The 24169-nt window shown below is 40.6% G+C and overlaps 1 protein-coding gene across 1 annotated transcript in view; it reads left to right on the top strand.

The window, feature by feature from the left end:
* Positions 1-24169, top strand: part of LOC146817887 (N-acetylglucosamine transporter UNC93A-like) — a 515214-nt gene that overhangs the window by 307468 nt on the left and 183577 nt on the right. The window contains exon 7 of the mRNA XM_085611375.1: positions 7373-7504. Within this exon, the coding sequence (XP_085467501.1) occupies positions 7373-7504 (132 nt within the window). The remainder of the gene's footprint in view (positions 1-7372; positions 7505-24169) is intronic.

The raw sequence follows: 24169 nt of genomic DNA, 5'->3' as shown, positions 1-24169 counted from the left end.
CTTTTGTCATAAGTAAGACTGTTAGCGCTCTAGTTGTTCGTTAGAACACTCTGGGACATTCTGTCATTGGGCTATACTTGGGCTACATCTGGGTGATATTTGGGCTACATTTGGGCTCTTTTGTCTCTGGTGGCCATTTTGGGAGACTTATTTGTTATGATGTTTCCTAATTTCCTCATTTACTACAGTCTCCTCAGTAGGAAATACTTTCAGTTTTTTACTTTGATTCCATCAAGAAGGCATTCAGATGTGTCACACATTTGCCATAAATTCAGAATGTTAGCACTCTAGTTGCTTATTAGATCACTGTAGTAAAGCTACTGCTCACCAGGGAAGTCTGCTGTTGGTATTGAAAGTGCATGTTTCAGTCTGCATTTCAGAAGTTTTTTTATGAAATAGAAGAGGATTTGAGAAGTCACTCAAAATGTGCCCTAATTTTTCTTTCTGCAGTACTAATCATACTTTCTATGGCAAAATGAACCCCCTCATTTTGTTCCTTTTTAAATTAAATGTTTTAAGAGTTACCAATTTATTCCAACCAAGATGGCTTCAAGTGTGCCATACGTTTGTCATAAGTAGGACTGTTAGCGCTCTAGTCGCTCTTTAGAACACTCTGGGAAGCTGCAGTAGAACACAAAGGAATCAACTGACAGTCTCTGCCCTTGTTGGATGTACATGTTTTACTGAGAATGTCAGACTTCATTCTCACATGGCTGAGAAAGATAATGTGAATTTACAGAAAATATGCTCTCCAAACCTCTGTGGGAAAAGCATGAGAAAATAGTTTTCTCTCAAACATGATTCATGATATCACAGCAGAAGGCTTTTTCACATGGTAAAATCACCTTAGAACACACCACAGTTCCTAAAATGAGTATGGTACCATCAACAAATGATTTATAATGTAACTAAAGTCTTAAAACCTACTATTAACTGCAATGCTTTTTAATGAGGTGCTATCATGTATATTGGTCCCAAGATGGCTGCCAACACTTTTTGGATGAAGTGCTGACAGCCAATCAGATCTCACGATGAGATGTGTGGTTAGGCTCCGCCCAGATATATGTGTGAATTTACTTTTGATTTTCTCAGGAACTACCGAACGGATTTACACCATTTAAGCAAAAGGCACTTGCCTGACCTGAGGACTACCTCTTTGCCAAATTTGGTGTAATTCCGTTCAGCACTTCGGGCTGTACCTTCGACTAAAGGTCCTATGGGAAAATGCATGGGGAAAACGCATTTTGGGACCCCCCTTTTTTATCAGCCCCCGCTTGACGAATCACCCTGAAACTTTCAGGGTAGGAGCTGAGCGGAGCGCCCCATTAGTTTTGAAAATTTCACGAAGATAAGTCAACCGGCACCAAAGTTATTCAAAATAGAATTTTCAGATTTCCTATGGGAACTCGGTCCTAACTATAACTATCTACTGGCGACCGCCAGTAGATAATATATATATATATATATATATATATATATATATATATATATGATCCCACAATCGTCCAATACTGCGCTCTCAGTAGCCAAAGAAAGCAAAATCCGGGTTAGTGCAAAATAGAGGTGTTTATTCCTCACAACGCGTTTCAACTCGTTGCAGAGTCTTGTTCACGTAAGGAAACAGTGATGTGTGACAGATGGATAAAGCTTTTCCGGAGTAAACAGTGACAACAGACAATCATGTGTAATACATCAGTCAGATAGTCAGAAGCGGCAGACATGTTGTAATGGCACCTTGAGCCAAGAAAATGATACTGAAGGATATGCAATGTGGAACATCGAGACACGTAATGACGATAAATATCAACATAAATCACAAAATATGAGAAATGTAGTAATGTGTCAGTATACGGGCTTATCCCCAGTGCGAGAGGTGTCCCAAGGTCGTATCCATGTTCATGGCCCTGAGGTTGCTATGAGGAAAATACTCCAACTTGTCCCACGGTTGGGCTAGCACGGGACAAAGTTATGCATCCACAGTGTCTAGCGGAGTGTGTCACAGACTCGGGGGTGCTTAACAAGTATGATACATCCGTGAGTGAGCTCAAATGAGCAGAAGTGACTTTACTCCAGGCTAAATTGGAACAAGAACGATATAGTTATAATGACATGAGAAGTGCTGGCAAGTGCCAGAGGACATGTATGTCGGGAGGAGTGTGTCACAGACTCAGAGGTGTAGACAAGTCTAATGCAACAACTAATAAGCAATTATGATTAGAAATGTGATTAGCCGCGTAGTTCATGATAAACAACAAAGTCACTCAAATATATTTCTCATAAATCCAGCCATTAGTGGGCTATCCAAAAGAAAGCAGACAGTGTTGCAAACAATGATATGCCGACACGATGGACCGGGGATCGGCTCCATGCATCCAGAGCCGTCGGCCCGCTTTTCTTGCGGTAGTGCAGTCCCCACGGCAAGGCTGCCGTGCATTACATAAAGTTTCACATTTGCCAAAGCTTTTAGGACGCACTTTCCATCGTCAAAATAAGGCAACAACACCATCTGCAGCTCCCTGGATAAATAAATTGCCTTACACGTTTCAGACATCAATCGTCCTTATCGTGCTTTCTTTTGGATAGCCCACTAATGGCTGGATTTATGAGAAATATATTTGAGTGACTTTGTTGTTTATCATGAACTACGAGGCTAATCACAGAACTGCTGTTCCCAGAATGCTATTTTACTTTGATTGCAAGGCTCCACCTGTGGCTAATAAAAGGTATTTGTTTTACTCAACAGCATTCTGTGCCTTACATGTGAGGTTGCTCTGCCTATGAATAAGGACGATTGATGTCTGAAACGCGTAAGGCAATTTATTTATCCAGGGAGCTGCAGATGGTGTTGTTGCCTTATTTTGACGATGGAAAGTGCGTCCTAAAAGCTTTGGCAAATGTGAAACTTTATATATATATATATATATATATATATATATATATATATATATATATATATATATATATATATATATATATATATATATATATATATATATATATATATTCACTTAAAAAACCATAGGTTTCACACATGTTATAGTTAGCTGGACATTTCACTCGTAAAAAACCAATGAAATTCCCCCGTTAGTGCAGGCAACTATAACTCACGCAATCGCAATTCTCTGCTGATGACGTCAGATGTTACATCACTGTATTTAGACACTTATTTACCCATGTCTTCTTCCATTATTCTTTAGCTATACATATATTACAAATATTTATTTTTCATAAAGACACATATGTCATCAGTGATGTAATATCTGATGTCATCAGCAGAGGATTGCGGTCGCGTGAGTTATAGTTGCCTGCACTAACTATAACGGGGGAATTTCTTTGGTTTTTTACGAGTGAAGTGTCCAGCTAACTATAACATGTGTGAAACCTATGGTTTTTTAAGTGAATTTGCAAGGTTTTTTAAATGCTAATTCGTAACTATAACGTGTGTGAAACCTTTGGTTTTTTCAGTGAATTTGTACGGTTTTTTAAATGCTAAGTTATAAATTATTTTTTTTTCAGGTTTTTCACCTTGCGCGCACCGTGCGCGCACCGTGCGCGCACCGTGTGCTTCGGGCACCGTGCGCGCGCTGTGGGCACTCGGTGCGCTTCGCGCACCGAGCACCCACGGTTTGCCGTGCGCGCGCCGTGCGCGCACCTCGCGATTTAAAAAAAATAAATAAATAAATGTTTTCGCCCTAGGGGGTCCTTCTGTGACCCCCTGACCAAGGCTAGGGGGTCAGGAACTGTCCACTCTGCCCCCTTTTCAAGTTCTCCACCTTTTTTTTTCACCCCCTCAGACTGCGAGAGACAAAATGGTGGCCGACACTTCCTGGTTTTGACCGATTCGAATGTTTACCGACATCTAACAACCAATCAGAATTGCGCTCGCGCACGGCAGGGTGCGCGCACAGTGCGCGCGTATAGATATTGATATGCTTTTAAATGCTATTTTCTCAGGAAATACTGAACAGATTTACACCAGACCTGCAAAAGGCACTTCCTTGACCTTATGGCTACCTCTCTGCCAAATTTCACGTAATTCTGTTCAGCCGTTCGGGCTGTAGCTGCGACTAAAGGTCCTATGGAAAAATGCATGGGGAAAACGCGTTTTGGGACCCCCCCTTTTTCTCGGCCCCCGCTTGAAGAATCACCCCGAGACTTTCAGGGTAGGAGCTGAACGGAGCGCCCCATTAGTGTTGAAAATTTCGCGAGTATTCGTCAACCGGCGCCAAAGTTATTCAAAATAGAATTTTGAGATTTCCTATGGAAACTAGGTTGTAACTATAACTATCTACTGGCGACCGCCAGTAGATAATATATATATATATATATATATATATATATATATATATATATATACCAATAATATAAAATTTAGTTAAAAAAAACATTATATTATATATTAAAACATTAAACTGTTTAAAAAATCTTTAAACTTACATTTCCCACTCCATTCAGTGCAACAGTAGGGAAAGTGTTGGATAGCAAAGGGGTAAAAATTACTATTACCACTGCAGTGAGTGCAACAGTAGGGAAAGTGTTGGATAGCGGAGAGGTAAAAATAACAATTCCCACTCGAGTGAGTATACCAGTAGGGAACGTGTTGGGTAGTGGAGGGGTAAAAATTACTATTCCCACTCTAGTGAGTGCAACAGTAGAGAAAGTGTTGGATAGTTGTGGGATAAAATTTACTATTTCCACTCCAATCAGTGCAACAGTAGGGATAGTGTTGGATAGCGTAGGGGGAATAATGAATATTCTCACTCCAGTCAGTGCAACAGTAGGGAAATTGTTGGATTGCGGAGGGGTAAAAATTACCATTTCCACTCCAATAATTGAAACAGTAGGGAAAGTGTTGGATAGCAGAGGGGTAAAAATTACTATTCCCACTCCAGTCAGTGCAACAGTAGGGAAATTGTTGGATTGCGGAGGGGTAAAAATCAATATTCTCACTACAGTCAGTTGAAAATTAAAAACCAAAAAAATATTAACCATAACAAAAATATTTAAAAAACAAAAAGAATAAAGAAATATATAAATATGTTTAAAATGAAAATACAAATATATTTAATATAAAAAAACATATTATAATGTTAAATATATATGACAAATACCTACAAATATAATATTAAATCAAATAAAAAATAATTTAGAAACAAATAAATATGTTTAATTGCAAATTAATCAGAAACATAAACATGAATTATTACATAAATGTACTTTTTTATTTCCTACCCTATCACATTACACAATTCACAAACCACATCTAAATTTAAAACAAAATGAACTTCAATAAGTAACATAATTACTTACCAATTAAAGAAATATTAATAATTAAAAAACAAATTAAAACTCATAATAAAGTAATTAACATTGTATTTAACAACTAATTATTCACTTTCACTTCCATAAACTCCACAACCCACACCTACAATTAAAATATTTACAATAAATTAATTAATATAAATTAACAACTAATTATTAATTAATCAAAAACTACTTCCCACCCTGAACCCCTATAAACCCCACAACCTGCACTTTAAGAAAATTACACAATTAACATAATTAATTACTAATTAAATAATTAATATTACTTAACAACCAATTATTAATTAATTACAAATAAATTACTTTCCACAAAATACTATAAAATCTCATTTGAATAAATAATATTAATTTAAAAATATTCATTAATTTATTATAATTAAATTACTTTTCTCCTTATTCCCCTATAAACCCACAACCCGCTACGGAACTAAAACACAAAATTTACTTAAAATAAAAATGATTGCTAACAATTTAACACATATATTAAAAAACATAAACAATACTTTTACAAAAAAAGCACATCACTTACATTTAAAATATAAACTAAAATACATAACAGTAATTAAAAAATCGATATTTTCAAACAACTATATTTTTGCAAACGATATTTCTTACCTTAAATTCAATATTCTTGACCACAATATTCTTGCTATCGATATTTCTGTGTCACGATATTTCCAACTTGATATTTGTATAGGTCGACATTTCCAACTCGATATTCTGTCTACATACCCGACACTTTGTGGTAAGTTTACACTCCTAAATAAATACCCAAAAATAGTAAATTGACTCCAAAGAGTACATTTGCACATGTAGATTTACTCCCATGTAAATGTTCCCTTTGTTATAGTAGCATACCACCTAGAGGGTGCCCTTCGGTACAAAGTAATGCAAAGTAGCACAAAACCTTATTTGCATTACTCTTTTTTGGCTACTTTCCAGATCAAATAAAGTTTTGTACCAAGGCATTGCAGCAGCTTGCATTACTTTTTGTGACCTGGCAAAGTGTTGATAAATCAGACCGACTGTTTATTTTTTTCTAATGTAAGTACGCTACTGCTCCTTAGGGGCATCATTTATGGAGTTTTGGCACAGTACAGCGCAGCAAATTATGTCAAAGTGAAAGGGCAGGATAGCACTGTATTTATCCAATACAGTGCATTCCTGTCCTTTCCCCCTACTGGCACCGTTTCTTCAGTCAAGGACCAACGCGGGCACCCTTTCACCATGGTGCATGGGTGCCTGGGTTGTCGGCAGGATTGTTTTTGTGCAGGATAGGACACCTTCTGCACAAAAACAATCCATTGAGGTGTTTTCCTCCTTCTGTGGAATAAACGTGGAAAAATAAATATATTTCTCCTTGTTATGCTTGACCTGAGGAGTTGTAAGATTTTGACGCATTCCCAGGTTTACAAGTCCTTGTAAATCTGGGAATGCGTCAAAACACATGGGAGTTGTGTGGGAACACCCACAGCAATGCCCATGGAACGCCTCCCTTGTGCAGAGTAAGGTGAAGTAGCGATTTGTGCTGCGTTGCCTTATTCAAGATTTATGAGGCTACTTAAAGCCACGCAATGTGGCTTTGTGTGGCTTCATAGAGCCTTCCGTCACGCATGTACCACTTTGCATGGAGGAAACGTGATGCAAGGCTTTCATAAATATGCCCCTAGGTGTTGGTGCACAGGTGTGGAATTTGTTTTGCTGGTTCAACAGTTGGCTGGTTAACGGGAAAGAGGAGCAAAGAGTTTCTTGCGCTGGTGACTCATGTGTGCCAGCCTTCACTCTAAAACTTTGCTCAAGCTGATAATGCACATCTCATGGTGAATAAACAATATTTTTGATCCACGTCATACAAAGGGATTTCCTCTTCCTTTTTTAGAATTAGCATTATCTATATTCAATAGAATCTGAATGCCGTAAGCGATGCAATTAATTTCTTTTTTTCTTTTTTTCACTAAGTATATATGAAATGAAAGGTTTCTGAGACCGTAACATAGATCATCGAACACTAATCCTATATGTGTTATGATTGCTTTCCCCTACACAGCAGCAGTTACAAGCGCTTCCTGTATCGTTGCCCTACTACTGTGGATACCTCACCCTGATCAGTTTGCAGTGTTTTTTGTCTTCCCTGCTCTGTGGAGCGTGGGTGATGCCATCTGCCTGACACTGCTGAATGGTAAGAACTGTTCATGAGATGGACTGGTCTTGTATACCAATCAATGTTGGTCTACTTAATGTATGTGTGACCTTGTATGATCCACTTTTTCCCAGTGTCTCAACTGAATCGCCTGTAATTGTTTTGGCCACAGAAAGTAATTTGGTGTGAGCTGTAATAGAGATTTCTATTCCTCCCTTTGAAAGTAGTGTGATCTGAGAGCCTGAACTCAGCAGGGCAAGAAGTTTGCAAGAAGGGTAAAATACAATAAGCACTCAAGAGTCAGAGAAACAAGTTGGGTTGTCAACTTTTTAAGAGAACCAAAAGGTTTCTCACCATCTTATATTAACAAAGCTGTTTGATACATATTTTTAACATTTGCACCCATTAATCAGATTTTGCATGTGTTCAAAAATATTATCACTAGTGCTAACGTGGAATTACTTATATCAGCATGACATCACATTAGCACTAGAACTAATATAATTTTCAGATATGTGCAGTCTAAATGAGAGGCACGAACACACACACAAATTTATGAGACTACTGTAACAGATGGTGGCCCTGCAGATGCTGGGACAGATAGTGACCAAAACATGCTTTTATCCCCTCAGACTCTGGGCCAGATGAGACCCCTGTGGACTTCTCTTTGCTGGAATAGATTAGGGCTAAAACACACTTCTGCCCCTTCAGATTCTGAGACAGATGGGAGTCACTGTGCACATCTGCAGATGCTGGGACAGATTAGGGCCACAATTTACTTCTGTGCACACAGAAGCTGGGACAAATTGTGGCTTAAAAACATTTCAGTCCTCACTAATGCGGGACAGTTTGTAGTCAAAACGCACTCCTGTCCTTGCAGATACTGAAACAGATTGTGGATTCAAAGGGGCAGATTTACAAGCCCCTTGTGTCACTTTTGCACCGTCGTTGCGTCACTTTTGTGATGCAGCGGAAGCGTAAAAGTTGCGGCCCATTTACAACGTGACGCATCTAGGAAGATGCGTCACGTTGTGAAGCCCTCCACCACATTAAACCTGCGTCAGGTTTAATGTATGCAGGGTGGGCGTTCCGTCGCAGGAAGCCCCGTAAAAAAGTGACGCAGTGAAATCTACAAGATTTCACTGAGTCACTTTTACGTCCATGCTGCGTCAAAACCCTGCGCCTCCTTGAAGCAGGCGTAAGAATTAACGCAGCATGGTAGGCATAGGGCGGCCCTGAGCATTGCTGGAGTTGTGTTGTGCTTGCGACACGACTCCAGCAATGCGTGACTTTTCCATCAACAGATGCGTCAGAATTTCTGACGCATCTGTCAATCCTTGCGCCATGGTACGCCGTATTGTAAATATGGCGCATCCATGGTGACGCAAGGATTTGGCATGTTGGCGCAGCGAAAGTGACGCATCTCTACAGATGCGTCACTTTCTGGTAACTCTGCCCCAAAGTATTTAAATCCCAACACATGCTAGGCCAACTGTGACATAGCTAAAGCCAATGAGACAGCAGTAAAAGGCATGGGGATACAGGGAAATGCAGGAAGAGGCTGGGAGAGACAGAAAGCTTAAGTGAGAGACAAAAGAGTTAGAAAAAGTCAGTGAAGGACAGAGAAAGGTGGTGTAAAACGAGAGCAAGAGAAAGGAAGAAAGCAAGACAAAGAGAGACACAGAAATATTGGGCAAGGATAAACTGAGATACTTTTTTTCACCCAGATTCCCACTACTGGGAAGCCTACCCCTTCACTTGTGGTAATAAATCTTGGGGTCAAGTTTGACTCCAATTTATCCTTTGAACCCCCAGATTAGAGCAGTGTCAGCCAGCTGCTTCCTCATGATGAATCAGTCAGGAAAATAATCCACTTGATTCCTGTGGAAAACCGGAAAAAAGTAATTCATGCCCTGGTAACCTCAAAACTTGATTACATAAATAGCCTCTACCTAGGTCTACCAACATATCTGCTTCACCACCCTCAGATTATTTCAAATGCCGCAGCTCAGCTGATTCTGAAGATTCCAGCCCACTCCTCTGTTGCGGCCTCCTTGTGCAGTCTGCATTTGCTGCCCATTGTTAACCGCATCAAACTTAAAGTTCTAACATTCGTCTACAGAGCAAGCGAGAAAATAGGACCCTGCTGTCTACGGAAAAGTTTGCATCCATACCATCAGCAGAGATCACTACGCTCTAATGGACATAAACATCTACATGTACCTAGGGTCCGCAAGGCAAGAAGAGGGGGTTTCTTCTTTTCTTTCATAACCGCCAAACTCTGGAACTCCTTGTCTTCAACTCTTCGCTCCCACCGAATCAGTCTTCTGTAAACTACGGAAGACCCATCTGTTTAATATATAGCACTGCCGTTCTGGGCTTGTTTCAACTTCTTGTTTTATTGTTTTGTCAAATTATACCCTCTATTCCTTTTTTTTTTTTTAATATCAGATTGTATCATCATTCTTTAACCATATAATCATGAAAAGCCCCCCAAATATATATGCCAATCTTTCACTTCCTTGAGCCTTTAGCAGAAAATAAACTATATTCTAAATTATAAATATTATACATCCTGGCTCGACACACTTCAAACACAGGGGCCTCAGGTTGCAGCCAAGCAGCAGCAGTGGTCCAACGTGCAACAGTCATAGCCAAAAACAAAAAATGGCGGTGTTTATACATCGGTTTCCCGAGCTCTACATCGGGCCCAGTACCTAATAACATCATTGTTCCAGTAATTTTGATAAGCATCCCCACAATTGATGACAAAAACATTTCAATATTACTGATATACAAGGACAACTTGCTGCAGGCATAAAAAACATGTAAACAATCAGCATTATCACTCCCACAACGAAAACACTTGCCATCTTGCCTCCCACCCCATTTCATCATCTTTGCAGGCGTATGATATAAATTAAAGACAGTTTTAAAAAATTGAGCTTTCAAATTCGCAGACAAAAATGTTTCTCTGGCCATTATAATAGCCTTCTCTAAAGACACATCATGCTCACCCAAAGCATTGGCCCATTTAAGATTGTGTCTCTCCAAGTCATCAGGCTTAGAAGCTAACAGAATTTTATATAACACCCCTATTCTCTCCTGGCGCCTAATTGATTCAATAAGTTTATGCTGTACCCGTGCCAGCTTTTTCCTGCTTAAAAAATCCCGTATTTGAAGGAACTTAAAAAACTGTGTCCTAGGTATACCATATTGCCTAGCAAAATCCAGAAATGAAAAATAAAGCCGCTCCTTCTCATAAAAATCACCAATTTGCAAAATGGCCTTACTTCTCCAATTTCTAACCACATGATCCCAGAAGATGGAAGGCAGAATGCGTAGGGCACTAGTAGGAGTGTAGTATGTTATCCCTTCTAAAGAAAACCTTTTACGGATAGTTTTCCAAACTTTAAAGACGGCATCCATGATCTTAAAACGTATCCTCTTAAAATAGCTACCATCAATTTCCTTGAACAAGCAATTCCTAGCTTCCGCCCCCAGTTATACTTAAAAAAATTGATGGGGCTTCTGCTATATTACTGACCTCTTCTCCGGACAGCAATATACGCATTTTCAACAAAAAACATGCATAATAATAAAGCGTGAAATCCGTTATTGACCAACCCCCCCTTTCCCTCGGTAACATCATAAACCGTATGGCTCTTCTAGGTCTACCTGGAGCCCAAAGGAATTTAGCAAAAACGGTTTGCAACTGCTGAAGTTGCTCTCTAGTGACCTCTAAGGGAACAGATCTAAAAAAATATAAGACCCTAGGTAGGATATTCATTTTTTAAATATTACCTCTACCCATTAGTGTAAGTTGGAGATGCCCCCATCCTGCTAAAGATTAATCTTAAACATAATAACCAACCAATTAACTTCCACTAATTCTTTCATAGAATCCTGGATTTTTTTCCCTAGATATGTTACCTCCTTGACAGATCTTAAGTCCCCAGACATCATATTATTAGTACATAGTATTTGCGTTTCTGTCCTATTAAGTTTATAGCCAGATATTTGTCCAAATTCTTGTGCAAAGCGCTCCACTTCTACAATCGCCGTAGCCGGGTCACTAGTAGCAATAGCTATATCATCCGCATAAGCAAATACGGAATGCTGGATTTCCCGAACAATAAACGGTCTCACTAGGGGGCTACTATCCAACATATTGACAAAAGGATTAATATAAAGAGCAAATAATAGAGGAGAGCAGGGACACCCCTGCCTAGTTATTTTCACTGGTTCCGACACTATACCCCCTACGCATATCCTAGCTACTGGTGACTTATATAATACCTGAACCGCAAGGATAAACCCTTGCCCGAACCCCGCCCGATCCATGATGTTCCATAAATAATCCCACGCCACGTGATCAAACGCTTTCTCAGCATCTAACAATATTAAGCCCAAATCCCTCCCCTCAGCCTGCGCAACATCAAATAATGTCACAACTTTATTAACATGGGCTACTGTCCCTCGAGAGGGGATAAAGCCATGCTGATGCAGAGATACTAATGGAGATATAACTTTTGCCAACCTGTTCGCCAATATTTTAGCGTATATTTTCCCATTGCAATTAACCAAGGAGATCGGACGGTAAGACCCCGGGTTCTCAGGAGGTTACCCCTTTTTTTTAAAGACGACAATGGTAGTTTCATCCCAAGTTTTAGGTGCGTGGCCATTTTGAGCAGCGCACACCATCTCTCACATCTCTTTCTTTAAATCCTGAAAGAATACCCTATACAGCTCCCCAGGGAACTTATCCGGACCAGCAGCTTTCCCGATCGCTAATCCATTAACGGCCATCTCTAATTCATCCATGGTAATTTCATTGCCTAAACCCTCCACTTCCTCCTGATCAAGCTGCACAAATTCACCCACCAGCGGGATATTATTCAAATTAATCGGTGACTACTGTGTATACAAGTCCGTGTAATACTGATGAAAAATTGCCAGAATTGCCCTAGGTTCAGTCGAGATTAAGCCTGAACTATCCCTAGGATTAGAAATCCTCTGGGACGACTCTTTCATCCGCATTCGAAGAGCCAAGCAGCGATCTACTGCCTCACTATACTCATGACACTCCCTTTTATGAATCAAATATTTCCTGGCATTCTCCTTATTCCAAAGAGTGTTAATATTCGCTCGACATCGTACTACATCAGATTCCAACCCCTCAATAACCTTACACTGTGCAATTCCCTGAGTCCATTTTTCCTCAGCAAATGTCAATTTTAAATATAATTCCTGCAATTCTACCTCAGCCAGTTTTTGATAGAGTATGCCAAAACTCATTACTTCTCCTCTGAAGCAAGCCTTACAAGCATCCCATAGCACCAGAACTGAAACTGAATGTTTATTATTCTCAAAAAATTCCTTGATCCATTTCCGCATATGTTCCTTACACCCATTGTCAAGGAGCAATTTCCTATCAAATGTAAAGGCTCTTGGAGTAAGATCGACTATAAATGCCGAAAGTTCCAGTGCTATAGGAGCATGATCAGAGGTTATCCTAGGATATATATATACCTGTGCCCCAGAAAGTAACTCAGTTGATATAAAAAAATAATCAAGACGGACCAGTTTCTGATGAGGGAAGGAATAAAACGTAAGGTGTTGATATTTGAAGATTATCCCATTCATCTAATAACCCATGATCTTTCAATAGGTCGAATAATGCCTGAAACACTCTAGGTTTCAGTCCAGTATATGCTTGCCTTCCCTTTTGTAATTCTTTGTTAACCAAATCAATATTAAAATCTCCGCAGAGTGCTAAAGATGTCGGCCATAATGCAAGTTCTCTATTTAAATCTTCTAAAAGAGGAGGTTCGTCAAAATTAGACCCATAAACAGTGCAGACTCTAAACTTAGATCTACCAAAAATACATTCCACGATTGCCCATCTCCCTAGTTTATCAACTAAGACATGGCCTGTACTTTGAACAGCAGGTTTAGCCATTATTGCCACCCCCGTATCGTTGATGTCTGCTGTGACGCTGCAAGAAGTACAAACCCTAAATCGGTCAATACCGAGCGTTTTCCCCAGGGGACGTGAGTTTCTTGAATACACAATAAATCTGGTTGAATCAACCGCAGTTCCGCAGAAACCCTCTTTCTTTTATTGTAGTTATTAAGGCCGCACACATTTAGAGAGCAAATTTTCAATCCCCTGCTAGCCATAAAAAGAAAAACAAAAAGTAGATAACATAAACCACACCATGCTAACGTTTTAACCAATACAACATTTCCTCTGTTGCCAACAGTTTTTTCCAATCTGATACTGCGAAACTTTCCCCTGTTTGCCCCCCCACCACCCCTGCCCTCAACCTACCCATGGCCCCCTCCCCACCTCCCCCCCTCCCATCAACAAGGCTTTAGGACTCGTGGTCCTTGAGATGAAGAAGCTCTCAGTCATCCTGTGCCGTTGCTCCCATCTCCTCTCCAACAAAAGTGGAGGACACCAAAAAACACACCGCACAAAAGTAAGCACGCCTTTGCAAAAGGAGCAGAATTTCCTCATCTTTCACCCAAACTTTCCCGGCCACCCAACAGTGATACAAAACATATACCATTCCATTAACTGAAACCCTATAACCAAAAAGATCCTATATAGTTTTTAAATACACTTTTGCAGAGCTCACTGAGGAGAGAAATCGAGTATGATCCATGAAATATTACTTTAAGTTTGGCCGGATTTAATAAAATGCTTGAGCCCCTTTAGCTTGTAACATTGGTATGAGCTGGCGGAGCTGCCACCGATTTTCTACAGTAAAGTGACAAAAATCTGGCCGAACAAAAAACTCAAAATCCTTCCCTGACCTTTTTCTATCTGGCTGGGCTAACTGAAATACATCCTCCCTAGCTAAAAAGCTATTAAAGGAGATCAAAAACGCTCTGGGCTTATTATTTGCTTGGCAGTGATTCAAACGAATATTAAATGGAAATCGGTGCGCCCGTTCAAACTCTCTATTCCAGTCCCATCTGGTGAGCTCAGGAAAGGCATCTGTAAACAGGTCAACAATAAATTTACGGGAGTCCTGCCCTTCCCGCCCTTCAGGAATCTGCAAAACTCTCAGATTTAATCTTCGTGCGCGATTCTCTAAGTCCGCTAACTTCCACTGAGTGTCGTCTTTCATACTGCGGAGGGATTCGGTCAAATCTTTCTGTGTCGCAAGTTCATCCTCCAGATTTGAGATACGTGCGTCTGCCTCGCTGAATCTGGTGGAAAACTGCGAGCACCTCTTTGCACCTCTGCGCACTGAATTCTGCAACTTCCGGCAAAGATTCTGTACTCTCTAGCTTTCAACTCTGGTTTCTTCACGATGTGACATTATCGATTGATCGATCAGCGTCCGAGAAATATCTTCAGCTGGTTGCTCTATATCCAGTTGTAGACCAAGTTGATCATTCCCAAACTCCGTACTACAGGTCTTGTGATCCAGCCTTTTGCGTCCTGTGTGGGAACTACCTTCCAAAAACTCACCCGATTCTTCCAGATACGCACTACTATTGTCACTGCCACCAACCCCATTCACCTGTGTAGAAAATATCACAGCTAAGTCCTCACATATGAGGTGGAGTGATCTGATAATGTATAAACCAACGAAGTCAGTGTAATCTCAAGAATGCACTCACCATCCAAGGAAGCACCGGTCTCCAAGGTCAGAACCTGCCCGATCAATTACAGGGAGGAAAACAGACCTACGGAGGTAATACAAATTATGTATGAAAAGCCCTCACTCACCAACCTGGTTGGTGACATGCTTCATCATCGGGCTCCACCGGGCATGGCCGAATGCCATCCCAGTGTGCTGCAACGCCAGGTTACTGCGGAGCGGGGTTGTGTGTGGTGACAGTGAATTTAAAATTCCCAATTAAGTCAAAAAAGTATTTTATTCGTTTTGCTAATTGGAAAATTAAAACATAATAAAAAGGAGTGATGGTCAAAAAATAACAGACCGGGTTCACTCCATGGCGGTCAACATGTTTCTGCCTTTATGTGTGATCTACAGGCTTTCATCAGGACCAGAGTGGAAGTGTGGGTGCCCCGGTGGTGTGAACGCGCTAAGGTTCACCCTCCCGTGGGCTGCTGTGTGAAAAATAATATATAAACACAGGACAAAATCCGCCAAAAGAATAAAATGGTGGAGAGAAACGAGTTTACTTGTGAGGCTAGACCGTTCGTCGCCTCAGGGATCCCGGGGTGGAGGTGCGAGCAAATATGGCACACCGCCCTCGCTGCTCGGCACCAGTTAGAAACCTACACCGCCTCGAGCCACCGGGTCCATGATAATGAACAAAAGTCTCCAGATTCAGCGTCATGTATTAAAGCTTGTTCCCCATCATGAGTGACACCATTTTTGTAACCATAGTTTACAGCGCCCAAATCCACTGCGCTTGATTTGGAGGTATTAGGGGTATCCATATTCACATTCGTGCCACTTTCCACCTCCTCGGTCCGGCCCAGCACTGCCACACTTGGTATGGCTATAGTTGCACTTAATGATGCAGCTACCCCTACTAATTGTTGTGAGTCCTTACATATCTGTCTGTCCGAGGGTCCAACAGGATTGGGACGACTTGATGGCAGAAATACTACAGACTCAAACATGGGAGTTCTATTTTCCTCCAAGGTTAATGCAATATTTATTACTGATCCCCCCCCCACACAACTCATTTTCTCCATCTGCCCCCTCCAGCGATCTGGGGGCCACATTTTTACCCTTCTTCCTAGCATCCTTACCAGTTAAGAACAGTCCCGGAATAGTTTTTTTAGATAAATCATCCATTTTGGCTCTATTAATATTTGCGTCCCCTTTTACTGTTCTATCGGGGTTACCTAGGGTCTTTTCTCCGGCTCCCCCGATCCCCTCACATACCCCATCTTCCTGCTGGCGATGTCTTCCAAGGGCACCTTTGGGAGGCATTGCTCAACTAAGTTGTGTCCCCCTTGAGCCTCTCGAGCCACCGTATCGGCACAAGCCTGCAGTCTGAGACAGAGATCCAATCAGTAGAGCCAACCAGCGGCTACGGGAGAGACCGCAACGCTTCACTGCGGCCGCCGCCAGGAAAATCAACATCTCCCGCAGTCCATCAAAGGTGAGCAGCCAGTGCGTTTTCCAAATAGCGCTCACGGAGTTTTCACAGAGTGGCTCCGTACATCGTTTTTTCCCCCAATCCGTCCAATCCGTCTAAGCGTCCTTTTTCGATCCAGTTGCACCGTTTACTTTAAAGATTCTTCAGCATTTCCCCCTGAGATAGAGTTGCGGGCCCCGGCATCGGCGAATGACCAGCTTACGTGTCCGCCCTCACGGACGCCCTCTTGCCTCTCCCTATACCCTCTATTCCTATGTTGTTTATGCCTTGACATTTACGTATTATAATATGTGGTCAAATGGGATAGTTGATCACCTCCATATTGTCATGTAATTCCCCATACTGTCACTCTTGACTTCCTTCTCTTACTTCTTCTTTGTCACATGAGTCACCCCCCTTCTCAATGGGGTAACACACTACGCCACTGCCCTTCTGTTTGACAAGCCCTGGCAGCCCATAAGAGAGAAATTAAAAAGAGGACATGGGACGACCTCCTTCAGAAAAATGTCTTGGATAACAGTGCTAAATTCTGGAGATAATGAATCTGTTTTTTACGGAGTCTGGTAATAGTGTGATAGATTGCACCATTGCCCCAGATATTTGGGTCTCGCATTTTCAAAATATATATGGCAATGTGTCAGAAGATTCACAGAACCCAGATCAGGTACGGCCTAGGGGTGATTATGTTTTGTCTTTTTCTGAGGGAGAGTATTAGAGGCTATTGCAACCATGTCCAAAGATAAGGCACTGACTGGGTTCCAGTGGATTTATATAAAGTGAATTCACTCATTTGGGCTAAAATCTTAACTCGAGTGTGTACCTCTGCATGTTGAAAAGATCTTCCATCTTCTTGGTCTGGGTCCATAATCTTCCCTGTTTACAAGAAGGGAACGAGATCAGATCCAAGATGTTACAGGCCAATCTCTCTTCTGGACACGGCTGTAAAGGTAATGGGAAGAGTGATCCTCTCGAGGTTAACAGAATGGCTGGACCAAAATAATGCAATTTATAATATGTGTTCAAGCTGGAGAAAGGCACGTTAGATCAATGCCTAACCTTACAACTTAATATTGGAAAATACACTGTGGTGAAAAGAGGCACATTGTTAAATGTTTTTTATGTATCTTCCATCAGCGTCGAGTCAGCAAATCTAAACTGTGGAGTGTGCTGATTAACCTGCGGGTGGATCGTAACGTAGTTAATTTTTTACATGAACTTCGTTCAGACCTTGGAATATTAGTGAGGTATAATCAGGATGGGAGCCTGTCTGGTCATGTAAACTTGTACAGGGGGTAAGACAAGGTTTCATTTTGGCTTCACTTTTATTTATTTTATATATTAATAATTTAGGCCCAACTTTATGTGCAGCTTGCAAGGATATCCCTAGGGCAGGATACCAGCTAATATCCACGTTTTCATATGTTGAAGATCTATCCCTAATATCCAGGACTACAGTCGGATTGCAGCAGCTGCTAAATTTCTTTGTAGCCTTTACAAGTTCATTGGATTTCAGTATTAACTTTTCCAAATCCCACACCATGGTTGTGGGCTCCAATGCTATGCCAGAAAAAATGTTTTGGAGGTAGTACAGAAATATCTAAGGTGTCAGGTTTCTCATATTTGAGGCTGCTCTTTGATGAGCAGGGCTTGTGGGTCTCCCATAGAAAGGCTAAAAGGGATACATTCTCAAGAGCTACAGTTGAGATTTCTGATTTTGCAAAAAGATTGGGGACGAAACCTGTTCAGGCTCTTATTGGGTCTACCAAATGAAGTGTATTTCCATTGCCAATTATGGGAACAATCTCTGGCACTATATGGACACCATGGAGGCGCACATAGTGGGAAATAAATTCCTAAGACAGTTGTTAGCGGTTCCACAGTCAGTATCCTCATATATAGTGAATGAAGAGTTGGCAATGGGGTGTATTTATGACCTATTAGCAATCTCCCTTTTGTTGAGATGGGTGAGGATATGGACTAACCCAGACATAGAACCTTAATCAGGCAGTGATAAATGATTGCTTGGTATTGGATAGGGTATTCACATTTGGTGGCTCAAATATAACAGCTAAATTGTGACGTCCTGAGCTATTTGAGAACTCGACAGGTATTATAAAGAGAGCTCTGATTTGGGTGAAAAGGTATTGCCTCTCAAACATAGAATCAGAAAGAGAGGTGAGGGAACTTATCAAACCTACTGTACTTTTACTAAAACGTGTCCGTCATTAGTTCCCTATTTAGTTATGGTCACAATACCACACCATTGCTTCCTGCTGACAAGGTTTAGATTAAACCTTTTACACTGGTTTTTGGCGTTTCCGCAGGGAAAATACAAGGTGGATAAGATGGATCCTTGTTCTTGTGAGAATTTCTCTTCCCAAGATACTACGCTTTTCAGCATGTTTTGAGACCATTATCGTGCTTTGCGGCAATGTTTCATAGTGCCTTTGCTAAGAGAGGAATGCTTTTAGTATGTAAGACCAGCTTTGATATATCTACAAATCCTTTCAAGTTCTTTAGTATGTTTTATTGTTGCTAGTTTTTTGTCAGGAGCTCCTAGAACCAAAAAGAAGCAATTAGGAAAAATGTTTTGTGCATGTTATCTGTCAGTGACATGTTTTTCTATTAAAGTGTATTTTAAGCTGTCAGTATCTGTACAATGTATTTTTAGCAACTTTTTTGTAATATGACATTTATGACATTTATATCAGAGTATATGTTTAGAAAATATATATAGAGAGAGATAAATCTATATATATATATATAGATATATATATATCTCTCTCTCTATATATATATAACACGAAAATAACCATAGGTTTCAGAGATGTTATAGTTAGTTTGACATTTGACTTATATAAAACCAGAGAAATTCGCCCGTTATAGTTAGTTGAGCTAACTATAACTCGCGCGCCCGCAATGCACTGGTGATGACATCACATATTACATCACTCATGACATGATCAGTGACATCACTCATGACATCACTGATGACATCTCAAAGTACTCCAAGCATAACCATCAGAAATTCTTGTGCATCTTGTTGTATATTAGCACTGAATGTTAAAGATCCAGTACATATATCCAACAGTTGGCAAATACCAGAAGCGGAATGGATCTTACTTCTATCAGTTCTCAATTCTTGAAATAAAGTATAAAGTGCCAAACATAATCTTTTTTCCTGACTTTCCATAATTTCACCATAAACATCTTCAAGATAAAATATAACTTTTAGAATAACATTACCATAGCAGTTGACACCAGAAGCATTTTCTAATTGGTATCCGACAACATCATCACTTGTTTGTATTTTCCGTTTCTTTAATTCTTTTTTTTTCTCTTGATTTTGTTTCTGCTTTCCAACCATAGTTAATTCTTCAACATGTTTGCCTTTTGAACACACAACACGTTTCTCATAAATAGGATATACACCGAAACTTGGAGCATAAAGCCTTCTCAAACGATTATATTCTTTTACACAATTAACATCAGCACTAACCTTGTTCTCATCAAAATCAATTAAATACAAAGCAGACAACGTTCTAACTCGAGATAATGCAACATATACCATTCCCTCTCTAAACACAGTTCTTCCTACATTTACCAAAGCATTATCTACACTTAAACCTTGAGATTTATGAATAGTTATTGCATATGCTAAACAGAAGGGAAACTGTTTTCTACGAACATGCAAGTCTTTTACAAGCAAAAAACGGGCAGCACAACATGCAATCTGTTTTACCACTGTAATCTGCAAATGGTAAACTATTTTCCTGGAAGTAACTTTCCTCATTAAAAAAAGGCTCACTAGTAGAAGTATGTTTCCAATGTCCACTAAAGATTTTGCAAAAGTTGGTTCTGTTCACAAGTCTTTTTCTTCTACTTTTCTCTTTCAACACTTTGATTACTTTATCCAACATTTTGATCCTCTTCAAAATCACAATGAATAACTTCTGTTTTAAAGTGAAAGCAGTATCCACTATACTTTCAATACGCTGTTTCTGTTTGAATTGCAGCACTTTCTTTTTATATTTCCAGCATGTTTTCATTAAATTCTGAATCACTCTAGTTTGAAAAAGTCTCTGACGAATTACTTGAAATTGTTTTTGTCTCCGGGTAACAGATACTGTTTCTTTATCATGTTTTCTTTTCCTGGTATTTGAAATTGAAGTCTCATTCTCCTTAATTGAAAAATTCTTCTTTTTCCTTTGTGTGATATTATTTTCATTAAATGTCCGTAATATTTTTTTCAGAAATTGTCTAGTGTTTTTACCAGAAGAAACTGTTTGTGTAGTACTCTCATTTTTTTCTAATTGAAAATCTTTTCTTTTCTTTAAAATATTTATTTTTTTCTCTTGTCTTGGTTTTCAGTTCTTCTAGGCATTTTCAAATTTTAATCCAAACGAAATAATTTTCTGAAAAAAAAATAGATTCAATTATTTTTTACATCAGTTCAATATATTAAAATAATAACATACAATTACATAAGTTCTACTGACGGCTTCCAGAGGCAGTGCTGCAACGTGATGGAGCAGGGCAGGGGAGCAGTAGGATGACGGGTAGTGCCATAGAACATACAGCAAGTATTTATTTAATTATTTACATACACCTTCACAATTTACATGTAACTGCACTACCTCGTACTTTTCACCGCTCCACCGCACCCCACCACCCCACAGCACTCCCTCTGCAACCCACCGCAGACAACTTTATAGATAGTATTTTTAAAAATTGTAATCTATGTATTTAGGATGATATTATCAACCAACGTCACACAGAAAAATTACCATTATTAGCCTAACAATTTTATCTACAACTTCGCAAACATAACACTGCACCGAAAGCTTTAAGTGGGGTGGGGGGTCTGTGGGGGTCTGAGCACCGGCAGTTTATTTTTGGGGGCCTTGAAACAGATCTCTATGGGGCTCTATTTTCGGGCCTCGCAAAGGTAGTCCGTTGTATTTTTTTTTTTTATTGGACTGTAGTGCGACAGTGAGAGCATGCACATTACTCACTACTGAGAAGTGGAGGCATCATGCCAGGTGAGTCGCGTTGTAGGAGAAAAGAAATCCTTTAAAGAGAGCCATTTTCTCTCACGATTTACCTTCTCTTTTTGCAGCGCAGGAGCAACATCATTGTGGCGTAATTAGCAGAGAGACCACCAGGCGCGCAACGCCCATTGCCCCAGACTCCCTGAGACAGCTTCTCAATCGCACACACAGAGCCGCACCCGAGTACTTCACAGGTCTTCAAAAGACCAATTGCTTGTAAATGATGCTCTGTTCTTTTTCACCCCTTTTTAGAGCCCCTACATCCCCACTCTGCCTATTGCTGAACGAATTTGCCCCCCCAAAATTTCGCTCTGTTTGAGCCTTTGGAGACGACCACACGCTGCCAACTCCAGCACAACCCTTTTCTCACCTTTCACAGTGTCTTGTTGTAGTGCTACGAAAACACATGCTTTGCCTGGCTCACTTAGGGGCATATTATCAAGAACGGCGTTAAAATGATCGCCGCTTTAGCGGCAGGAAACTGCCGCTAAAGCGGCAGTAATAAGCTTGATAATATGCCCTTGTGAATTCCCATAGAAGCCCAGCTTCACACCAGAACCTGGGCTGCTATGGGAATTCACATGGGCATATTATCAAGCACATTATCGCTGCTTTAGCAGCAGTTTCCTGCCGCTAAAGCGGCAATAATTATAACGCCGTTCTTGATAATATGTCCTGTTATGTTTCTAAATGAACGTCTTACACTGAAAAGCTGCTTTACATTTCTTTCACTGGATCAACCTCTGTTTAAAACACCACCAGAGAAGGGTGGTGAACTATGGTCCACAAAGAGCAACTCAAAGCTTTCTTGCTCTTTATCAGAAACATCTGCCTGTCAATGATTATCGCCAGCCTTTTCGGCCCCTAAGAGGCTGGGTGGATGAGTATAATACGTTGTATTTAGGATCGGGGCGGAGGGCACACGGAAATAAGGACGGATAGTTGAATAAAGTGCGAGTGGATGGATGGCCAGATGGATGAATGGATAGCTAGATGGATGGATGTATGGATGTATGAATGGATGGAAGAATGAATGGATTCATGGACCAGTACTTAGGATAGACGGGTGGGCTGATAGATGCATAGGATTGGTTCTCGGACAGATGTATGTATGGATATATGGGCGTATGACTGGATGGATGGCACAGTGCTTACCATAGGTGAGTGGGCTGATAGATGCTTAGGATAAGTGCAGGGACAGATGTATGTATGTATGTAGGTAGGAGTGTATGAATGAATTGAAAGATGGTTGGATGGTGCAGTGCTTAGGATGGATGGATGCAGGGTTTTAAGTGGACCGGCTCTGAGCACCGGCAGTTATTCTCAGAAGGCCTTGAAACGGGTCTCTATCGGGTTCTATTTTCGTCCCTCACAAAGGTAGTCAGTTTTCCTTTTTTTTATTGGACTGCAGTGAGAGCATGCACATCGATGTGCGCATGCTCATTTTGCTTACTACTGAGAAGTGAAGATATCATGCTAGGTGAGCCACGTTGTAGTAGGAAGGGAAATCCTTTAAAGAGCGTGTTTTCCGAATGTAGGATAATTGGAGGGGATTTTCTTAAGCACACAATGCTGTTATCTTGATGTAGACCACGCCCCTACTTGGATAGCCCAGACCCCTTTAACAGGTTTGCCCCGCCCCTTTTAGAGCACCCCCATTTTTTTCCCACTTAAAGCCCTGACTGCAACATAGTAACAAAGAAATGGTCCAAGCTTCCATTAAAATGTACAATGGCACCAACTTTCATAATTTGCCATCAACGCTGGCAGCCTTCTACCACAGTGCAAGAGTGTCTATCAGCGCAAAGATTTGTTATCCACAGAAATGTTGTGTGATTTGCGTAGCTGTCTAATGGAACACTCATCACCAAAAGGTATTAAAACATGCAAATTTGCGAGTAAAACATATACCATACTATAAAGTGGTTCGTAAATGGGCCCAGTGCCACTACACCACCCTCATCCCCATTCTTGGTTAACCTTACGAAATCAAAGAAAGAGCCCCAGCAAACCTGGTAGAGCCACTATTGCAATACAGGGACTTAATTTCAACAAGTGTCTGCCGGAACGCTCAGCAACAAAAGGTATTAAAACATGCAAATTTCCAGATAAAACATATACCATGCCATAGAGCGCTTTATAAATGGACCCAGTGGCACTACATCACCTTTACTAGATACACATGTGCATGTTACAAATATCCGTGTTATAATCAGCAACATACCCACCTCTCCCACCCCCACTCCTGCCCTTGCTTAACCTTTACGAAATCAAACAACGAGCCCCAGCACTCCCGTGAGCGCCACTATAGCCATACATAGACTTAATTTCAACAGGTGTCTGCCGGAACACTCATCAGCAAAAGGTATTGAAACCTGCAATTTTGCAAGTAAAACATACACCATACCATAAGGCGGTTTATAAATAGTTCCTGTACCACTACACCACCTCCACACCCGCCCTTGCTTAACTTTACGCATCAAAACAAAGAGCCACAGCAAACCTGGAAGCACCACTATAGCCATACAAAGGCTTAATTTCCACAGATCTCTCC

The sequence above is a fragment of the Triturus cristatus genome, chromosome 6 (assembly GCF_964204655.1).
Source record: "Triturus cristatus chromosome 6, aTriCri1.1, whole genome shotgun sequence".
NCBI classification, from domain to species: domain Eukaryota; kingdom Metazoa; phylum Chordata; class Amphibia; order Caudata; family Salamandridae; genus Triturus; species Triturus cristatus.
The sequence above is the reverse complement of the archived record's forward strand: the minus strand, read 5'-3'. Positions and strand labels throughout refer to the sequence as shown.